We start from the raw sequence: 19,198 nt of genomic DNA on the forward strand, positions 1-19,198 counted from the left end.
TCATGTCATCTGCAAAGAGTGAGTTTTGTCTCTTCCTTCCCAATTCTAATTCCTTTAATTTCTTTTTCTTCTCTAATTGCTGATGCTAACATTTCTAATACAATATTGAATAGTAGTGGTGATAATGGGCACCCTTGTTTCACCCCTGATCTTATTGGGAATGTCTCTAGCCTCTCCCCATTGAGTATAATGCTTATTGATGGTTTCAGATAGATACTGCTAATTATTTTAAGGAACAGTCCATTTATTCCTATACTCTCTAGTGTTTTTAATAGGAATGGATGCTGTATTTTGTCAAAAGCTTTTTCAGCATCTATTGATATGATCATATGATTTCTGATAGGTTTGTTGTTGATACAATTGAGTATACTAAAAGTTTTCCTAATATTGAACCAACCCTGCATTCCTGGAATAAATCCTATTTGATCATAATGTATTATCCTAGTGATGACTTGTTGTAATCGTTCTGCTAAGATTTTATTTAGGATTTTTGCATCTATATTCATCAGGGAGATGGGTCTATAATTTTCTGTTTTAACTCTTCCTGGTTTAGGTAACAGTACCATATTGGTTTCATAGAAAGAGTTAGGCATTGATTTCCTTTTTCTAATCTATTCATATAAGCATTTAGAGCTATAATATATCCCCTGAGAGTTGCTTTGAATGAATCCCATAGGTTTTGGTATGTTGTTTCATTATTATCATTATCTAGGATAAAATGGTTAATTCTTTCTATAATTTGTTTTTTGGTCCACTCATTTTTTAAAATGAGGTTATTCAGTTTCCAATTTGCTCTGGGTCTGTATCTCCTTGGCCCAGTATTGCATGACTTCTATTGCATTGTGATCTGAGAAAGATGTATTCACTATTTCTGCCTTTCTGCAGTCGATCATTAGGTTTTTATGTCCTAGTACATGATCAGTTTTTGTATAAGTTCCATGTACTGCAGAGAAAAAGGTACATTCCTTTCTATCCCCATTCAGTTTCCTCCGTAAGTCTACCATATCTAATTTTTCTAACAATCTATTTGCCTCCCTAATTTCTTGTTTTATGATTCAATTTATCTAGATCTGATAGCGGGAGGTTGAGGTCTCTCCCACTAGTAGAGTTTTGCTGTCTATGTCTTCCTGTAATTCTTTTAGCTTCTCCTCTAAGAATTTGGGTGCTGTCCCACTTATTTGAAGTTTTCTTAGCAAAAAACACTGGAGTAGTTTGCCATTTCTTCTCCAGCTCATTTTATCAGAAAGGAACTGAGACAGACTAAATTGACTTGTCCAGAATCAAAGCTAAGTGTTTGAGGTTGAATCAGAACTTAGGTCCTCTCAATTCCAGGGCTGATACCCCTTTGGATGTTGGTAGGGTTCATCATTATATTTTCATTTACATATCATGCCTGACATATTTAATTATTTTTATTTAAGGTTATTAAGGTTGATATATTTAAGGTTTAAAAAGGAGAAAATGTTTGAGTTCAGAATAATCAATAGACTTATCCAGAATCACAAAAGATTTTCTCAGGACATGAAACAGAAGCAGTAGGAAGGGGATGGTCAAAGCCCTAATAGATTAGATTTAATCAAGTTACCTAGTATTTTATTTTCAGAGATTGATGTACAAGCAATGGATTTAGTATCTGTAAAGGTTTCTCTTTAAAAATAGAGAAAAGCAATGTAGATTTATAGATAATATACCTAGGTGTTTTTTCTTTAAATCTTCCATCCTTTGTATCAACCATACAAATATTCTTACTAATTACTATTTATACTTATAGATGTAACTATTGAATGCATTCTGCAACTTGGAAAATGACTTGATATTCCATGACAAATCCCAGTTCATCATAATTTCCTTAAAAGCAAGGGAGCCAAAATGAAAAAGATTGGGATGGCAAAGACACTTATGTATTAGAATTCCCCCTTACAAGGTAGCTTTTGCTAGACATTAATAGCAAGCAATTGAATTTCTAGTCTATTTTGCTAGGACCTAGGCAGGACCAGTAGATAAAGAATTCTGATGTAGAGTCATAATCCCTTAATATATGAGAAAGGAAACACAGACCTGCTATCCAAACTTATGAACTTTCATTCCTAAATTTGAAACTACTACTCAAAAATTCTTAAGTGGGACACTAAATAACACCCCCTTACTCAATTTAGGCTCTACCACTTAACAGCCAAAGTATTTTTCTTTTTTTTTTTTTAGGTTTTTGCAAGGCAAACGGGATTAAGTGGCTTGCCCAAGGCCACACAACTAGGTAATTATTAAGTGTCTGAGACCCGATTTGAACCCAAGTACTCCTGACTCCAAGGCCAGTGCTTTATCCACTACACCACCTAGCCACCTCTAGCCAAAGTACTTCAATCATGATCTTTTTAGTAGTTAATTAACTAAATACATAAATTTAAGCTCATTAAGGAAAATAAGGCCTAGATTCAGGCCCAATTTACATCTCTAATAGATCTTTGGCCACATTTCCTTAGTTATATAACTGAATTATCTAGATCTATCTTTTAGCTCCAAGATTTTAGGATCCTGAATTTGTAGTTACTCAACACATTTTTAATTTAATATTGAATGTTCAGCATTTTATAATTGCTAACTAGGCAACTTTAACACTAAAATAAAGAGGCAACTTGCATCAGTTTCCAGAAGATAATTTCCAAATTTTCAAGTTCCTTATACTAAGAAAAATGCAGATTTACTTCTTAATTTTTCCCTATTAGAAGTGGCATTCTCTGGTAAAATCTTCCTAGACATCTAGTAGCAGCAGAATAAATTGTAATTACAAAGTTAGGAAGACATAGGCAATCTTCTATTTTCCAAGAACCTGGTCAATTCTGAAAGGCTCTTCAGCTAAGGGGTCATAGGACAAGGATTTCTGCAGTTACAGTGACTCCCACAGAAGGATTCAATCTTGCACGATGGAAAACAGCCACAAGTAAAATTCCAGATCCTTTATGTAGTAATAACATGAAACAATGACAATCTATTAAGTCAGATGTTCATCTTTCATTAGTACAAATGTGTTTTTTTAATTTTTATGTAAAGTGCCAGCTTTATGTACAAACTATTTAAAAAATAAAGTAAACTTTTAAAACCTGCTTTGCAGCAAGCAGTGAGGCTGCCATTTTTCCAACTATGAATGAATCTGCCTAGAAACCAAAGGTTTAATCTGTTGCACTACTAGCTTAAGGGGTCTCCCCATTCTAAAGCCAAAATGGCTAAGACATTCAAGCTACAGAAAGCCATCTAAGATCAGTCTTCTTGCAAAATAAAGTACTAAAACTTTCATTTTCAGATCTTTCACAAAAATCTGAGTAGCTTATGTCAAGTACCACCACATCCTAAGGAATACCACTTGCTTTAAACTTTAAACAAGATTTTTCTGAGGTAGCTACACAACAGTCCCAAACGCCAATAATGGTCATTTCTTAGTACAAGTCTTTTCACTGTGTAGCATGAGAAGTAACTGATTTTCCCGTTGGAAAAAAAAAAGCTAAGTAATCATGTCTTCAGTTCATCTAGAAGTCTGCATCCAAGGTAAAAGAATTCTCAGTTGGACTTGACATCACTCCCATTCTCTGATATTCTCCTACTCTCTTCTCAAAGAAGTTGGTTTTCCCTTCCAATGAGATATTCTCCATAAAATCAAATGGATTTTCTGCTCTAAAAATCTGAAAGATACAAAGTTCAAATCAATAATCTCAGTCCAACCTTCCTTGTGTACTGTATTTAGTACTATGACAAAGACTATTTAAATATCTCACCTTGCTAAAACCTAGTTCCAACATAAGTCTGTCTGCTACAAATTCGATGTACTGCTTCATTAAATTGCAATTCATTCCAATCAATTTTACAGGCAAAGCTTCAGTCAAGAACTCCTACAGAGAAAAAAGAAAAAACTATGTTCAAATTTTTAAATGGATTAACAACCTAAAAGTGATTTTCATTTTGAAACAAAAGTGAGAAATGTTCATATTGCATACCTGTTCTATTCTAACAGCATTGATGATAATTTCTTTTACTTTTTCCTCTGAAGGCTTGTGTACCAGGTGTTTGAACATTAAGCAGGCAAAATCACAATGCAAACCCTGAAAGGATATTAAGAGATATTTATAAAATAATCATTAACCTAACAAATTTTTCTGTCAAACAGTCAAGATTTTGAGTATACAAGTTATTTTATTGCCTTTTCTCTACTCTACTTAGCTAAGTTTCCACAGAAGCCTACTTTGATACCTCCCCTAGGCATAGACTTGCCTCTGGGTAGATTCTCTGATAGTGCCAGTATAGTACAAGTTCTGGAATACAGATCTCATGACAAACTGTCCACTTTCTGATGATTAGAACAGCTAACTCTAGAGTCTCATCATTAACATGAAATTAACTCATTGGTCAAACAAAGCAACACATGAAACAAGACAAAATACGGTGACCTAGTACTCCCTTGGTCCCTTTTCTGCTTTTACAGACACTACAGTAGAATGGAAATAACAGGGCAGGGGCTAAGAACAACAATTTTCAGGTTACATATTGACATTAACTGTTGGTAGGCAATTCTAAGTGAGATTCTAGTTCACTGAGCAAGTAGACACAACACTGGGAGAAATGAACAATAACAAAAGACCACCACAAAACAATAATGCTCATATACCAATAGCTGGTGTGAGGCCAGGGAGGTAGGGAAATTCTACAAATTTAGAGGTTCATAAGAATAAAGCTGGATTTGATAAGGTCATTTCAAATTAAACATAGTTTAATACTCAGTGACTTAAAAAGAGGATGGTGGAAAATGGCTCAGGATCAGGATGTCGAGCATCAAACCTGTATTTACTTTGAGAGAATCTGGAAGCACGCACTATACATGCCCACATTCAGAGTCATTTTTTTCACTAACAATGACATTTCTCTTGACAAGAAACAACTAGCTAGGGGTGGCTAATGAAGAGAGCCCCAGTTCTGGAGTCAGGAAGAACTAAGTTGAAATTCGGTCTCAGACACTTAATATTAACTTAGTTGTGTGACCTTGGGCAAGTTACTTCATTGCCTTGTTTAAAAAAAAATCAACTTGTTACCTATATGGGTGTCATTTCTAAATTATCTTTAGTCAATTAACTTTTTTGGATTAAAAAATTAAAATCAACACCAAATTAGAATATGACTTGAAATCAAAATAGGTTTAGCCTGACTAAACAAAGAGAAAAACAAGAAACAGATAAAGGGACAGATATAGAACATCAACATTTCCTAAGAAAATTTAACCAATGCAATGAAGTCACAAAGTCAAAAGAAAACTAGAAATTGCCTCAGCCAGCAAACACTTCATCTCCCTTTCAAGCAGACTTTTAGCTGCTAAGGGTAGGATGAGTTCAAAACACTAGTTAAAAATTGATTTTTCAGTCTACCCACAAAGGGAAAAACAAGTACATAAAGAATGTCTAATGATATGCATTTGGATAGACAGCCCAGAGTTAGGACATAAGCACATCTATCTTGGACAAATGTTAAAAGATAATAAACTAGATCTACAATTGAATAAGAAAAACATGGATGTATTTGGAAAATAATGATCAATCAATGACCCCCAGCTTTTTACTGAAATAAAATCCTACTTTTTGAATATTGGGTCTTGTAATGATGCAATGGAGCTGAATATCATTAAATACCACAATTTCAGAATAATCAAACTCACAGGTCACATTATAACCTCATTCAATCTAATTGAGCAATACTTATCTTACTATGTACAAGGCATTCTATTGAGTGCTATAACTAATCTACATTTGAGCAGCTGCATCAATTAGCCCAAAAACTTTTAACCTTTCCTTTCCAACAATATGCAATGTACCATTAGTGTTAATATAGAACAGTGATTCTGTATAATATTCGAAGATTAAGTCACATGAATAACTTTCATTTAACTTGAACAGTTACAGAGATAAAGATGAAATTATACATAGTTTGTTTATAACTTTACCTCATCTCTACTAATAAGTTCATTGGAAAAAGTTAATCCAGGCATTAAACCTCGTTTCTTGAGCCAAAATATGGATGCAAAAGAACCAGAAAAGAAGATTCCTTCAACAGCTGCAAAAGCTACAACACGTTCACCTGTTTAAAAAAAAAACAAAAAAGGAAATCAAATTTCCATTAACATCTATTGTTTCCAGATCTCAAATGACACAAGATTTTTAAAAAAGATCCTTTGTCCATTTTATGCAAGGGGATCCATATCTCAAGAATCATGAGAAATATCTATATCATTTAAATAAGAAGCACTATCTAGTCAAGATAATGATTCAACACAAACCAGTATATCAAAATTAGTATCAATAATTAGTTAAAATAATAACTTAAAAATGATAACCTCATCCCTACAGCTCCCTGATGGGAATTCTAGCTTCCAAAGGAATAGAGACCCTCTATAGCAACAGCTGTTTCATCTCAGACCCCTAACATAACTTAGCATAGTAAAAGGAACACTATGCTCTGCAGTTAATTAGCTCAAATACCACTCAGTATGACTTCAGCAAAATCTTTCTGTCTCAGTTTTTCTATTTCTATTTGCAAAAATATTTTAGAATTATGAGAATTACATTATATTAGAATTACCATTTTACACAATATTGTTTTAAGAAAATTTTCAATAAATTGTAAAATGCTGTATTACCATAAGTTGCTTCTTTGTCCCCAATCCATCTCAAGGCCCAGTCAGCTTTCTTTTTAACACAAGGTAGTGTTTCAATGGCATTGAAGAGAAATTCCCTAGAAAATTTGCATAACATTAGAAATCAAGTAGTCTTTCTTCAAATTATAAGATTCAATGAAGAGGGACAACAAATAACATTGACTTCAGAAGATAATGAAAATCTTAATATGCTAAAACAAGTTAGGTAGCTAACAGAGAACTGCACTGCAACCAATATGTAGATAAGGAAACTGAGGCAGAGTGATTAAGTTGAGTTTAGAGTTCCTGATTCCAACTCCAGCACTTTATCCACTGTGTCACTTAATTGCCTCCAGTTATTACTGAGAGGCAAGAAAAAATACCTGGGGGTCAATGTCTGCCTCTGACATATTGTCCATATGACCCTATGTAAGTCACTTAATTTCTCAGGGCTCTTGGCTACTGTTTTAAAACTAAGTTGCAGGGGCAGCTAAAACCCCTAAAAAACAAAAAAACTAAGTTGCAGAAAAGGTGCCCACCTGAATTGAGAGTTTATTTTCACCTGGGAGGTGCTCTATACAAATGAAATCACAGGTGCAGTCCCTAACTCTATGGAGAAGCAGTGTGAACCAGTATCAGTTTGAAAGAGTTCAAGTCCTACCAAAATACAAGGGTAGCTGTGTGAACCTCTTCTCAATGTCTAACACTAGAGGCTATTTTTAATTCTTATTTGAAGCCAATTCACATTTAAATTCATTTAAACCCAAAAGCTTTTACAGGCCCTTGCTCCTTAGTTTTCTGGAAAGTAATTTAACTATAAATTTTATCTTATGCATAATTTTCAAACTAGCAGTAAATACAAAACAGATCTTAAATCATAAAAGCCTGCCTCACTGTGAAGATAAAAAGTTATACTACTGTAGAACTCAGATCTCTCAGAATTTCAATAGTAAACAGCTTTAACTTATTCTAATATCTATGGATTATTTTTCATACACATCACACCTCTATGCAGACCAACCCCCTCATTTTACAATGAGGAAACTGAGACAAAGAGATAGTAAATCTATATCTTGTCTTTTTCTTCCTTTCTAACTTCACAATTGTCCCTTTCCATTCCCCGCTCTACCAACTTAGTTCAGAACCTCACATGATATGGTAAAAAAGAACATCGGCCCCTATCAATCAAAGACAGTTTTCTCCTTTACTAGTTATGTGACTTTAGGTAGCTAACAGCTTCTTTACCTTCGATTTCCTGAGCTGTAAAACTGGCATATTTACCCAGACAACTTCAATGGTCTTGGAAGGATCTAAAATTAGATGACATATATGAAAGTTCTTTGAACTACTATCTTTCTAGCTCTCTTATTCCTTAATCTTTCCTTAGTCTAATTCAACCTACTTTCCTCCCCCCACTCCCCGGGTTCTATAGTTTTTTGTTTTATGCAAGGCAATAGAGTTATGTGATTTGTCCAAGGTCACATGGCTAGGTGATTATGAAGTGTCTGAGGCTGGATTTGAACTCAGGTCTTCCTGATTCCAAGGTGGTTCTATCCACTGTGCCACCTAGCAGCCCCAGTTCTATAGTCCTTTAGTCTGTTAAGTTTAAACTTTTTAATTGCCATTAAAAGAGCCCAATTGTTTGATATTTCTCTTCTCCATAAGTGTGCTTTGTTTTCTCAAACTATGCCTTTATTTTTCCTGCATGTCCACATATCCTATCTTTAAAATCCAGCTTAACTGCTGCCTTTCCTGCTTGCTCATTAGAAATACTCTTGGGTCTTTTTAGCTCCTATAAGCATTTCACTATATAATTTAAGTCAGTATAACATATGTATGTGTCTGATCTTCCCTACTGATTGTAAACCCCTTAAGGATAGAAACCACACACTATTCATTTTTATCTCTCCCACAGTACCTAGAGTCTTTAATGTAATATTCATAATTTATTTGTTGAAGAAAGGACTGAACTAATTATCAGGAGACTTTATCTCAGCTTGCCACTAGCTAGGTGTTACCTTGGGGAAACTACTTCACTCTCAGTTTTATCAGTAAAATGAGAAGTTTGGTCTATTATTGTTTATAGACTAGATCTTAAGATCCCTTTGATCTCCAAAAAGATAATTGGTCCAATCTATTTTTAAAGACAGCTAATAAAAGTAAATACATAGAAGGAAAAGACACATATTTGGCCTTTTGCTCTATTTGGAACCAATTATGAACTCTAGTATATATTATCCATTCCTAGGCAATTGCTCATTCTAGTATAAAATGTAAAAATCTTTCTGTCCAATCAGAAATTCAGATATTGTTAACAATATTCTCAAGTCCAAAAATCAAATACATGTATAGAGCTAGTAAATACCAACCTTTCTTTGGGGTCCTTAATATATGTGTCAATAAGGAGACTATACATTTCAGAATGTATGTTTTCCATAGCAATTTGGAAACCATAGAAACAGCGGGCTTCAGTTATCTGTACTTCTTGGCTAAACCGCTCCACCTAGTGGACAAACATCAAGATGAAACACCAGTAGATTGCAACCTACCCAGCTAGCCAGATACTAACTGCTAGCTACTTAGGGATAATGGGTCATGAGACCAAGATTCCAACCTAAACCCACCTAAACCATAAACCAGATGGCAAAAATGCTTACAGATTGTATGTGATACTTTTTGATCAAGTTTCTACTTCGTTTAAATCCCAAAAAGATCATAAAAAGGGAAAACAACCCACATGTACAAAAAGATTTCTACCAGCTCTTTGTAGTGGCAAAGAATTGGAAATTGAAAGGATTCCCATCAGTTGAAGAATGGCTGAACATGTTATAGTATATAAATGTGACGGAATACTATTGTTCTATGAGAAATCATGAACTGATGCTAAGTGAAGTGAGTAGAACCAGAACACTGTACACAATTAACAGCAACATTGTGAGATGAGCAACTATGATAGATGCAGCACCTTTCAGCAGATCAATAATTAAGGACAATCCTAAAAAACTATTAAGGAAGTGCCATCCACATCCAGAGAAAGAACTATGAGTCTGAATGCAGAGCAAAGCAAACTATGTTCACTTTTTTTAAACTTCTATTATTTTTTCCCCCCTTAGTTCTAATTCTTTCACAACATCACTAATATGGAAATGTTAAACATTCTTCATGTATAGCCTATAATAGATTGGTTGCTGCCATAGGAAGGAGGAAATGGAGAGTGGTGGAAAAAGTTTGCAAAAGGATAAATAGCTATCTTTACATAACTGGAAAAAATAAAAAATATTCAAATTTTTAAAAAATTCCATGTAAAAAATATTCCTTATGTGAAAAGACACCTATCTTCATGTTTCTTTCTACTTTATAAGGAAATTAGGACAATATGCTCAAAGTTGAAAAGGCTTTTCTTCTATGGTAATTTTTTAAAGCTGAGACTAGCTACTATCCATAAACTTACCAAATTTTCATTTACTATGCCATCACTTGCTGCAAAGAAAGCTAACACATGAGATATGAAGTATTTCTCCTCAGCCTTCAGTGATTCCCAGTGCTGAATGTCCTTAGAGAGATCCACCTAAAGTTAAAAGTTTAGTTTCAGTACAAAAGAAACTTAAGCTTCCGTTAGGGAAATCTGTAAGATATTCTTTTTTTTTTACCCAGAGGCATTCAGCTAAATTAAATTGCCTTATCTTCTCTTATTAGTTTGTAAACTCTAAGGTCCAGTTTATACCAGTTTTTTTTATTATTTCCTTTGCCCAATTCTAGTTTTTTTAGGAATTATTTTCTTTTTTTCTGCAAGGCAAAGGGGTTAAATGACTTGCCCAAAGTCACATAGCTAGGTAATTATCAAGTATCTGAGGCCGGATTTGAGCTCAGGTCCTCCTGACTCCAGGGCTGCCACTGTGTCACCTTAGCTGCCCCATACCAGTTTAAAATTGGCATCTTCATTTCCCTAAGACAGTATATTATAACTAGCAGGAAGGAGCAAGTCTGAACTTATGAGTTCATCAATGTAGGAGCCCTCTAAAGACCAAAATCAGTGCCTCCCCTTTGTCACTCATAAAGAGAGGTCAGAAAGACTGATGATTTATCAAGGAAATTGCATGTAGTCATACTAGATTTTCAGAGGCAGGTCTGAAACCCCAGGCTTCCTGCTTCCATCCCAGCCCTGGGGGGGGGGGGGGGGGGGGGGGGAGTCCATAATAAAATTCAACAAAGGGCTTTCAGTAACATCAAAAGTTTAAATAGGAGCTTGCCAGTCCTAAAGGAATCTACAAGGCTAAGAAGGAAAACTCTGAAAACAGCTATTAGGAGATAAGACTATTCCAAACGGGAAGCCGGAAGGATGCTTCTGAAATCTAAGTTAGGGCTTCCCAACAATGCAGCCTCACCTCCTCGGCCGTCCAGAAGGAAGCCTCTGCTTTCTTATACATGTGCCAGATGTCATGGTACTGAATGGGGAAGATGACAAAGCGCCTGGGATTCTCCTTTAGGAGTGGCTCCTCTTCCTGGCTGGGGTGGGCAGGCTCACTGGCGGCTTTCACCTTTACCTACGTACGTAAAAGGTAGAAAAATAATTCTTTTTCTTTTTAGAGAAGGAAAGGGGGGGGGGTGTTGGAGGGTGGAATTAATTAAGGAGGGGAATTGGAGGAAGGTGAATGGGGGGGGTCAAGGCGGGAAAAGGGAGGCAGCGGAGAGAAGGGGCGGGGGAAGGAGGGAGGTGGGGCAGGCAGGGGAGCGGGGATTGGCTAGCCGGGAAACAGCTGCTCCAAGACAAAGGCGCGTTTGGCGCCAACAGCGAATTCCGCCGGCTCCGGCCCTTGGCCCTCCCCGCTGGCCGCCCTCAACCCCGCTTCCGACTCACCGGCTCCGGGGCGTCCTGGAAGATCTTTCTCGCCGTCTTACTGGCCAGGATGCGGGTGCTATTTAGGGAGGGCGGCTGGAAAGGCAGCAAACGCGGGCGCGGCCCGTGAGCGAGGGGTCCCAGTTGGGGCGTCCGCCCTGCCCCCCACCCCCACCCCGGCCTGGGCCTTTAAGCAGCGCGCGCGCGCATGCAGCCCCCCCCCCCAGGTTCCCCTCGCCACACACACGTCATTCACTCAATAAACATTAAGCGTCTACTGCGTGGCGGGCACTGTGGAAAGTGCTGGCGCCGCGGGGAGGGGCACACGGAGCACGCACTGTATTCTCCTTGTCCGTGAGCTTGAGCGCCTTCAGGGGCGAGAGGTGAAGCTGCTGCTGGTCGGTGACCGGGGAGAGCGGAGCGCGGGAGGACAGCATGGCGGCGCGCGGACCCGGACAGCTGGGACAGACGCTCCCCTGACAGGTCGGAGCCGGAGCACTCAAAGCGACCGGCGCGCTCCGCCGGCCCGCCTTATATTCATTCGTTCTTGGCGCCATATTCCTTTGCAGACCAATCAACGGTGGAGGGCGCACCCACTCGCCGTCCTCTCATTGGCTCCGGGCTGGGGTAAGCCCACCCCATCCCGCTGCCATTGGCTGGAAGAGTCGCGCGGGAGATTCGAGAGAGGCCCGGGGTGGGGCTGCGTGTGCGCTTTTCCCGGGTCCGTGAGCCGACTGGGAGGCCTTCCTGGAGCGCGTCCCGGAGACCCGGGAGCAGACGTCAGAGGCGCCGGGCATTTAATCCTATCCAAGAACTGCCACTGCCAGGGCGCTCACCCGGAAAGCTGCAGCTTTGCTTTGGGCGGAAATCACATCCCCGGGACCTCTGCCCCTTGCCACACCCATACTTGACAATAAACGTCTAAATTATATTAAAGTCCCCGGTGAAGGAGGGGGGGGGAGAACAAAAGTGACGGAATTTTATTATTATTATTATTTTTTACTCCAAAAGTAGCGTCTAAAAACCGGAGTTTCCCCGCCTCTCGCTGGAGCAACTTCCGTTTCCGATTGAGGAATTTTCCGTGACCCGCAGTTGCAGCGTTGCAGCAAGAGCGCGGCCTGCAGTCAGGAACAGTCGGACTTGGGCAGAGGATGAAGCAGGACCAAGCCAGAGGACCTGGGCCTGCTCTCTGCCAGGCCTGGGGCACGTCACTCCTGTCTTCTGAAGTAATCCTGTTTGCCAGGTCAAAGTGGAATGGGGTGAGCCCAGTCAGGCTCTAAATTCTAGTAACCCTCAATGACAGACAACACACACACACACACACACACACACAACCTTTCAAAGTTTTTTTTTTCCATTTTCCCTGTCATTTTAGATTTCACAACAGAACTTCTGAAACTGCCAGTAAATTGTGCCAAGTGATTTTGAAAGTATTTTACAGTCACTGTTATCTGGCATAGAGACGTCGAGATGGCCTTGAGTCTGGTTCCTACCTACTAACAGTCACAGAATTCAAATTAGTTTTGGAAGCCCAGAGGGACAAAATTGTATTTCTATTTTTTTCCTCTCGGAGTCATAGACTTAGAATTGGAAAGGAATTATTTCTTCTTTCTTCCACCCTACTCCAGACTAGAAACCCATATGTTTCTCTTGACTCAGTAAACAGTTCGAAAATGTAGTTGCCAGACTAACACAGTGTGCTGCCTCTTGATCTGTGTTTATATTCCAATCTCCATCCAAATTAAAGGAGGGGGACCCAAACACGTTTATTGGGTTATTTGAACCCCGCAAAAGATAATGCCTGAGAATTGTTAAATTCTCATTATTAAGGTATTTAATGTAGAGTACCAATCAAGAAGCTGTACAAAACAGACTATAATTTGTATTTTCCCCCCACCTAGGACAAAGGGTGTGGTAGGGAGGGAAGGAAGGGCATACCTTGTTTTTTTGTGTGGTTTTTATGATTCATAGAATAGTTAGAACATTTTTACTCTGCAAGCTGAAAAAATCCAGGCAGAAGATAGAAAAAATAAAAGCCAAAGCTATGTGAAGCCCCAGATATGAAAAAAAAAAAAGATAAAACCTAATGTAATTTAAAGACCACATAAGTTCAAATTTTTATTCTCAGCATATTCTAGGTCTTCAACCTTTGGCCTAGAAATATATATATGTATATATATATATATATATATATATATAATATGCGCATGTATGTATAGATAGATCTCTCATCTATCTAACCAACTACCTATTAAAAAACTCCTTAGATAATATCTTTTAAAGAATGACTTTTTCCAAATCCTATCAATTGCCCCAATTATAAAACAAAGCAATAAAGACTTTCTTTCTGCCTTTTGATTCTGGAAAAAAGAATGTCATTACAATAAAAATAAAAGAATTTTGTGAGCTGAAGAGATCAGAGAGATTAGACTTAGTGCTAAAATACTGAAGCTTGCCTCCTGCCTTATCCCCCACACTTAAAAAAGTCTATACTTAAGATGTTTCATATAACCAATGTTCCCCCAAACCACTTTATCTGTAGAATCACTGTTTTACTTAACATGTATAGTACATATAGTGTGTCAGTTTACAGTCACATTTGTTATATTTTATCTTCACTATAGCCTTATCATTATCTTCATATGTTAGATTAAAAAATTGAAGTTCAGAGAAGTTGAATGATTTGTTCAAATTCACTAGAATCAATAAATGGCAAAAATAGATCTAGAATCTAGATAATATAACTACATATAGTGTTCTCTCCATTAAAAGAGCCATTCAGGGTAGCTCTGTGCGGTGATGGCTAGAGCATCAGACCTGGAGTCAGGAGGACCTAAGCTCAAATTCAACCTCAGACTCTTGACACTTACTAGGCAAGTCACTTAACCCTGATTGCCTTGCAAAGAAACAAACAAAAAAACCCTAGAAGCTCCTTTCATCTTCCTTTCTAATCTCATTCAGTTATTCTAAAAGTTCAACATTCTGCTTCCATTCTCTACTTCTTAATCCTGACTTCGCCAGGCTTCCTACCTATCTGATATACCTTTGATGTAAATTTTTCTATAGTCTTTAATACTGACACCATCAATTTCCTATAGCTAAAAGGTAATAAGAGCTAACATTTATATAATGCTTACTATGTTGTGCCAGGCATTATTCTAAATGCTTTTATTATTGTTATTTCATTTGATGATCTCAGCAATCCTGAGTATTGTCCTATTGTACTATTAACCCCATTTTGTTGTTGAAAAAAAGAGGTAGGTAGAAGTCAAGTGATTTGCTCCCAGTCACAGCCAAGAAATGTCTGAAGTCAGATTTCATCATGTCTTCCAGACTTCAGGCCCAGAGTTCTATTCACTATTCCAGCTAGGGACCTATTTATCCTAAATCCTGATTATAACCTAATTTATCCCTCTCAAAACATTATTTTTACTTTATTTTTATGAGTGTACCTATTATATCTCTCCTTACAACTGAATACAAGTTCCTTGAGGTAGAAACTTTCATTTTTTTATATTTATATATCCAGAACTTTGTACAACAGCTGATACTCGGTAGGCATGTTACTCAATATTTATTAAACCACTCAAAAAACAAAATGAAACAGGACTACTTTTGCCCTCAAATTTATAGTCTTTTCCTTAGGAGATTGATTTTAGAGTATGTACAGTAATCACCTCTATTAGACAGATTCAGAAGATAAGATTTAGAAAAAATTTCTCTCTTAAACTCCAAATGCCTATCGCCAACTGTCTTTTGGATAGCTCCACTTTTATAAGTCATGAAAATTTGTAACTCAACCCTTCCTAAAAATCTTCCTTTTAACTTCCATTAATCTCTATTAAAGGTCAGACAAATGTTTTGTCACCCAGATTCACAAGGAAATCATACTCAACTCTTCCCTTTTCCTCATCCCTTATCAACTACCAAATCTTTATTCTATTTCTTCTCATACCTTACATCCTTCCATTCCTGTCTCTCTACTCATATACCAAACATCCTAAATAACTTAGACTTTCTTCATCATGTCTGGCTTGCTTGGTAAACCTTCTTCAAGTATCTTTTTATTTTATTTTTTGATTTTTTTGTAAGACAATGAGGTTAAAAGACTTGCCCAAGGTCATACAGTTAAGTAAGCATTAAGTGTCTGAGGCTGAATTTGAACTCAGGTCCTTTATAACTCCAGGGCTGGTGCTCTTTCCTCTGTGCCACCTAGGTGCCCCTCAAGTATCTAGAAGACAATGGTAAAATGAAAAAAAAATCACCGATTCTGGAATCAGTTGTTTTTGAGTCATTTTTCAGTAGTATTCAATTCTTTATGATCCCATTTGGGGTTTTCCTGCCAGAAATACTGGAGTGGTTTGCCATTTCCTTCTCCAGCTCATTTTACAAATGAGGAAAACAGGATTAAGTGACCTGCCTAGGAAAACACAACTAGTAACATAACTAGTAGTCTAAGGCATACAGAGGCATGGTTTTGAAATCTAGAAGTCAGAAAGGGGGACAGAAGGAGAATGAAGGTCAGTCTTCCCCCCCCAAAAAAAAATAATGGAGACTCCAAGAGAAATACACCATCTAATTCAATCTTTTTACTTTTTTTTTATACTAGAGGTAGTCTGCCCAAAGTCAAATTATTTATTATTCTTTACAGAGGCAGCTAAGGGGTATAGTGATTATAGTGCTGGCTCAGGAGTCAGGAAGACTTAAGTCCAAATTTGGCCTTAGAAACCTATCAATATGACCCTCAGCAAGTCACTTATCTTCAGTCTGCCTCAGTTTCCTCAACTGTCAAATAAGGATAATAATAATAATAATACCTACCACTTAGGGTCATTGTGAGGATCAAATAAGATAATATTTATAAAGTGCTTATCATGGTAGCTATCAGTGCTTAATAAAGGAAATAACTACTATAAACAACACACTTTTTGGTTTTTTGCAAGGCAGTGGGGTTAAGTGACTTGCCCAAGGTCACACAGCAAATTTGAACTCAAATCCTCCTGACTCCAGGGTCAGTGCTCTATCTACTGTGCCATCTATCTGCCCCAACAACAAACATGTAAGAGGTGATTAGGGAGGAAAGAGTACAGAGTATATATCAGGGTCTGGAAGAGGTACAAAGTTTAGAAAAGATACAGTTTCTGTCTTCGAAGAATTTAGTTACATAGGTAACTATTTAATTTGAGTTAATTCTTCAAGCATTTATTAAACTTCAGAAAAACTTTGTAAAAGTTTGTGCCCTTAAAGGAGCTCTCTATACTATAGATGGGAAATAATAGGTACAAAAATGAGTAAATACAAAGTATATGAAAATTAAATACAAAGTATTTGGCAGAAAACACCATCAGTGGTGGGAATCTTAAAGGACTCCAGAAAGAAAGGGTATTTGAGAGGGCTATCTCAAGAAGAACCAGAAACTCCAAGAAGTATACAGCATCTCCCCTCCCCACGATTTTGGCCTGGCTGCACCCCAAGATTTGCTATCCACTGACTTTGAACACTTAGAATCCCTGGCTTCCTTCATAACTCAACTCAAGTAACACTTTTTTTTTTTAGTTTTTTTTTGCAAGGCAAATGGGGTTAAGTGGCTTGTCCAAGGCCACACAGCTAGGTAATTATTAAATGTCTGAGACCAGATTTGAACCCAGGTACTCCTGACTCCAAGGCCGGTGCTTTATCCACTATGCCACCTAGCCACCCCACTTTTTTTTTTAATAGGAAATGCTGGAGTCTTTGTCTCTAGTCTAAGGCAATTTTCCATTTACCCTTTACAAATCTTGTATAATTAAATCATTGATATATATTATGACCCAAAAATTACTGCATCAGACTTTGGATCACAGGATGAGTCCTGACAGGTCATTTAAGCTCTCAGTGTCCTCTGTAAAGCTCTAGGATTATAAAGTTCAAGAGAAGTGCTGGCCTGTACTATTAGCCCCTCTCTCTATGTGCCATTTTCCCCCCCCTTATTGATTCTCCACTAGAATGTAATCATTATGAGGCAAGTCACTGTTTATGATTTCTTTTGAATCTCCTAACACTTAGCTCATTGTCTAACAAATAGTTTAGGATCATATAGATAGAGCTAAAAGGGATCCAAGATGCCACCTAATCCAACTTTCTCATTTTATAAAGGAAAAGGAGGACCAGTTTTATTAAATGACTTTCAGATATGATATAGCCTAACTCCAACTTCAAGCTGTGGGTACCCTACACTCTAAGGTAGCTAGGTGACACAGTGGATAGAGTACTGGGCCTGGATTCAAAATGACCTGAGTTCAAATTCAAATTCCTGATTCAAAGCTGGCCATTCGACCTAGGTGGCTCCAGAGAAGAAAGTGAGGCTGGGGACTTAACACAATGCCCCTGAATTCAAATCCAATTCCCTTGGTTGCCAAGATATCACCTCCTGGTTGTCGTTATCATCTTCAAGAACAAAAGATAAAGCATCATCATCACTATCTCACCCATCCAAAAATTGTGCTATTGTTGTTGAGTCCTTTGTATTATGTCTAACTTTTCATGACCCCATTTGGAGTTTTCTTGGCAAAGATCCTGGAGAGATTTGCCATTTCCTTTCTTGCAGATGAGGGTTAAATGACTTGCCCAGGTTCACACAGCCAATAAATATCTGAGGTCACATTTGAACTCAGATCTTCTTGACTCCAAGACCAGCACTCCATCTACTGTTCCACATAGCTTCCCCTCCAAAAACACCTTATACTTATTTTTGATGATACTTTATTTGAATATACTTGTATGTGGAAATATTGTTTCCCAAATAGAATATAATCTTAAGAGAGAGGATTGTTTAATTCTTTATATTTATTTCCAAACACTTATGGATATATTTTATCTCTCAGTGTCTGTCACATAGTAGAAACATAATAAATGTTTGTTTAATTTCTTGATTGATTGTGAAAGAATATAGGAGATTTACAGGAAAACTGAAAGTAAATCAGAATGTCTGGCTTTCAAGTGTGTGAGGGTCAAAAATGCAAAGTTAATCTAGAAAAAAGAGGTTGGAGTCTGGTTATAACATGCTTTAAATGCAAAACAAGAGCTAATAGGGAGCCCATAAAGATTATCAAGTTAGGAATAATATTGGTAGACCTATGCTTTACAAAAATCAATTGAAGAGTGATATAGTAAGAATAACATCCTCCTCTGCCCCACCTCCACACACATCCTTATTCAAACCAATTTTTTTCCCTAAAAGGTACTGAGACATTCCTTCAGATCTAGTCAACTCAGGGGACTAAAGACTCAGATTATTGACATCTCTTCCTATAACATGAGTACAAAGCAGTCATGAGAAGTTCCAGGGATTCTGGAAGACCTGGTTGGTAGATTATGATACAGACAAAAGAGTTCGAAAGATCAACTAAAGGTGTCTTCAGTGACTATCCTTGTTGAACTTCTTTCTGCTATGTTTAAGCAAATCTCTTTTTATTTGTTGTTGAATGTCTTATGAATGTCTCATTGTGTCCCATTATTGAACCCAAATAACCAAAGAACTGGTCTTAGCCCAGAACAAATACTATAGAAGAAGGATGAAAAAAGAAGAGACTGAACAAATAAAAGATAATGGTGACTAGATTTAGGATGACAATATTATATAAGTAGAGAAAGGGTAAGATATGGGGGAAATGCTATGGAGGGAGAATTAACAAAGCCCAAGAGCTGGTAACTGA

General features: G+C 37.4%; 1 protein-coding gene across 1 annotated transcript; it reads right to left on the reverse strand.

The window, feature by feature from the left end:
- Positions 1 to 412: 412 nt before the first annotated feature.
- RRM2 (ribonucleotide reductase regulatory subunit M2) lies at positions 413 to 12,018 on the reverse strand. Its single transcript, XM_074209771.1, has 10 exons — positions 11,843 to 12,018; positions 11,526 to 11,600; positions 11,053 to 11,211; positions 10,119 to 10,235; positions 9,037 to 9,170; positions 6,671 to 6,765; positions 5,978 to 6,111; positions 3,987 to 4,091; positions 3,768 to 3,881; positions 413 to 3,674 (listed from the first exon to the last, which is right to left on the reverse strand). Exons 1-10 carry the CDS (start codon positions 11,939 to 11,941, stop codon positions 3,522 to 3,524), a joined length of 1,185 nt encoding a protein of 394 aa, XP_074065872.1. The 5' UTR covers positions 11,942 to 12,018; the 3' UTR covers positions 413 to 3,521.
- Between the last annotated feature and the right edge of the window lie 7,180 nt (positions 12,019 to 19,198).

The sequence above is a fragment of the Macrotis lagotis genome, chromosome 1, assembly GCF_037893015.1.
Source record: "Macrotis lagotis isolate mMagLag1 chromosome 1, bilby.v1.9.chrom.fasta, whole genome shotgun sequence".
Lineage (NCBI taxonomy): Eukaryota > Metazoa > Chordata > Mammalia > Peramelemorphia > Peramelidae > Macrotis > Macrotis lagotis.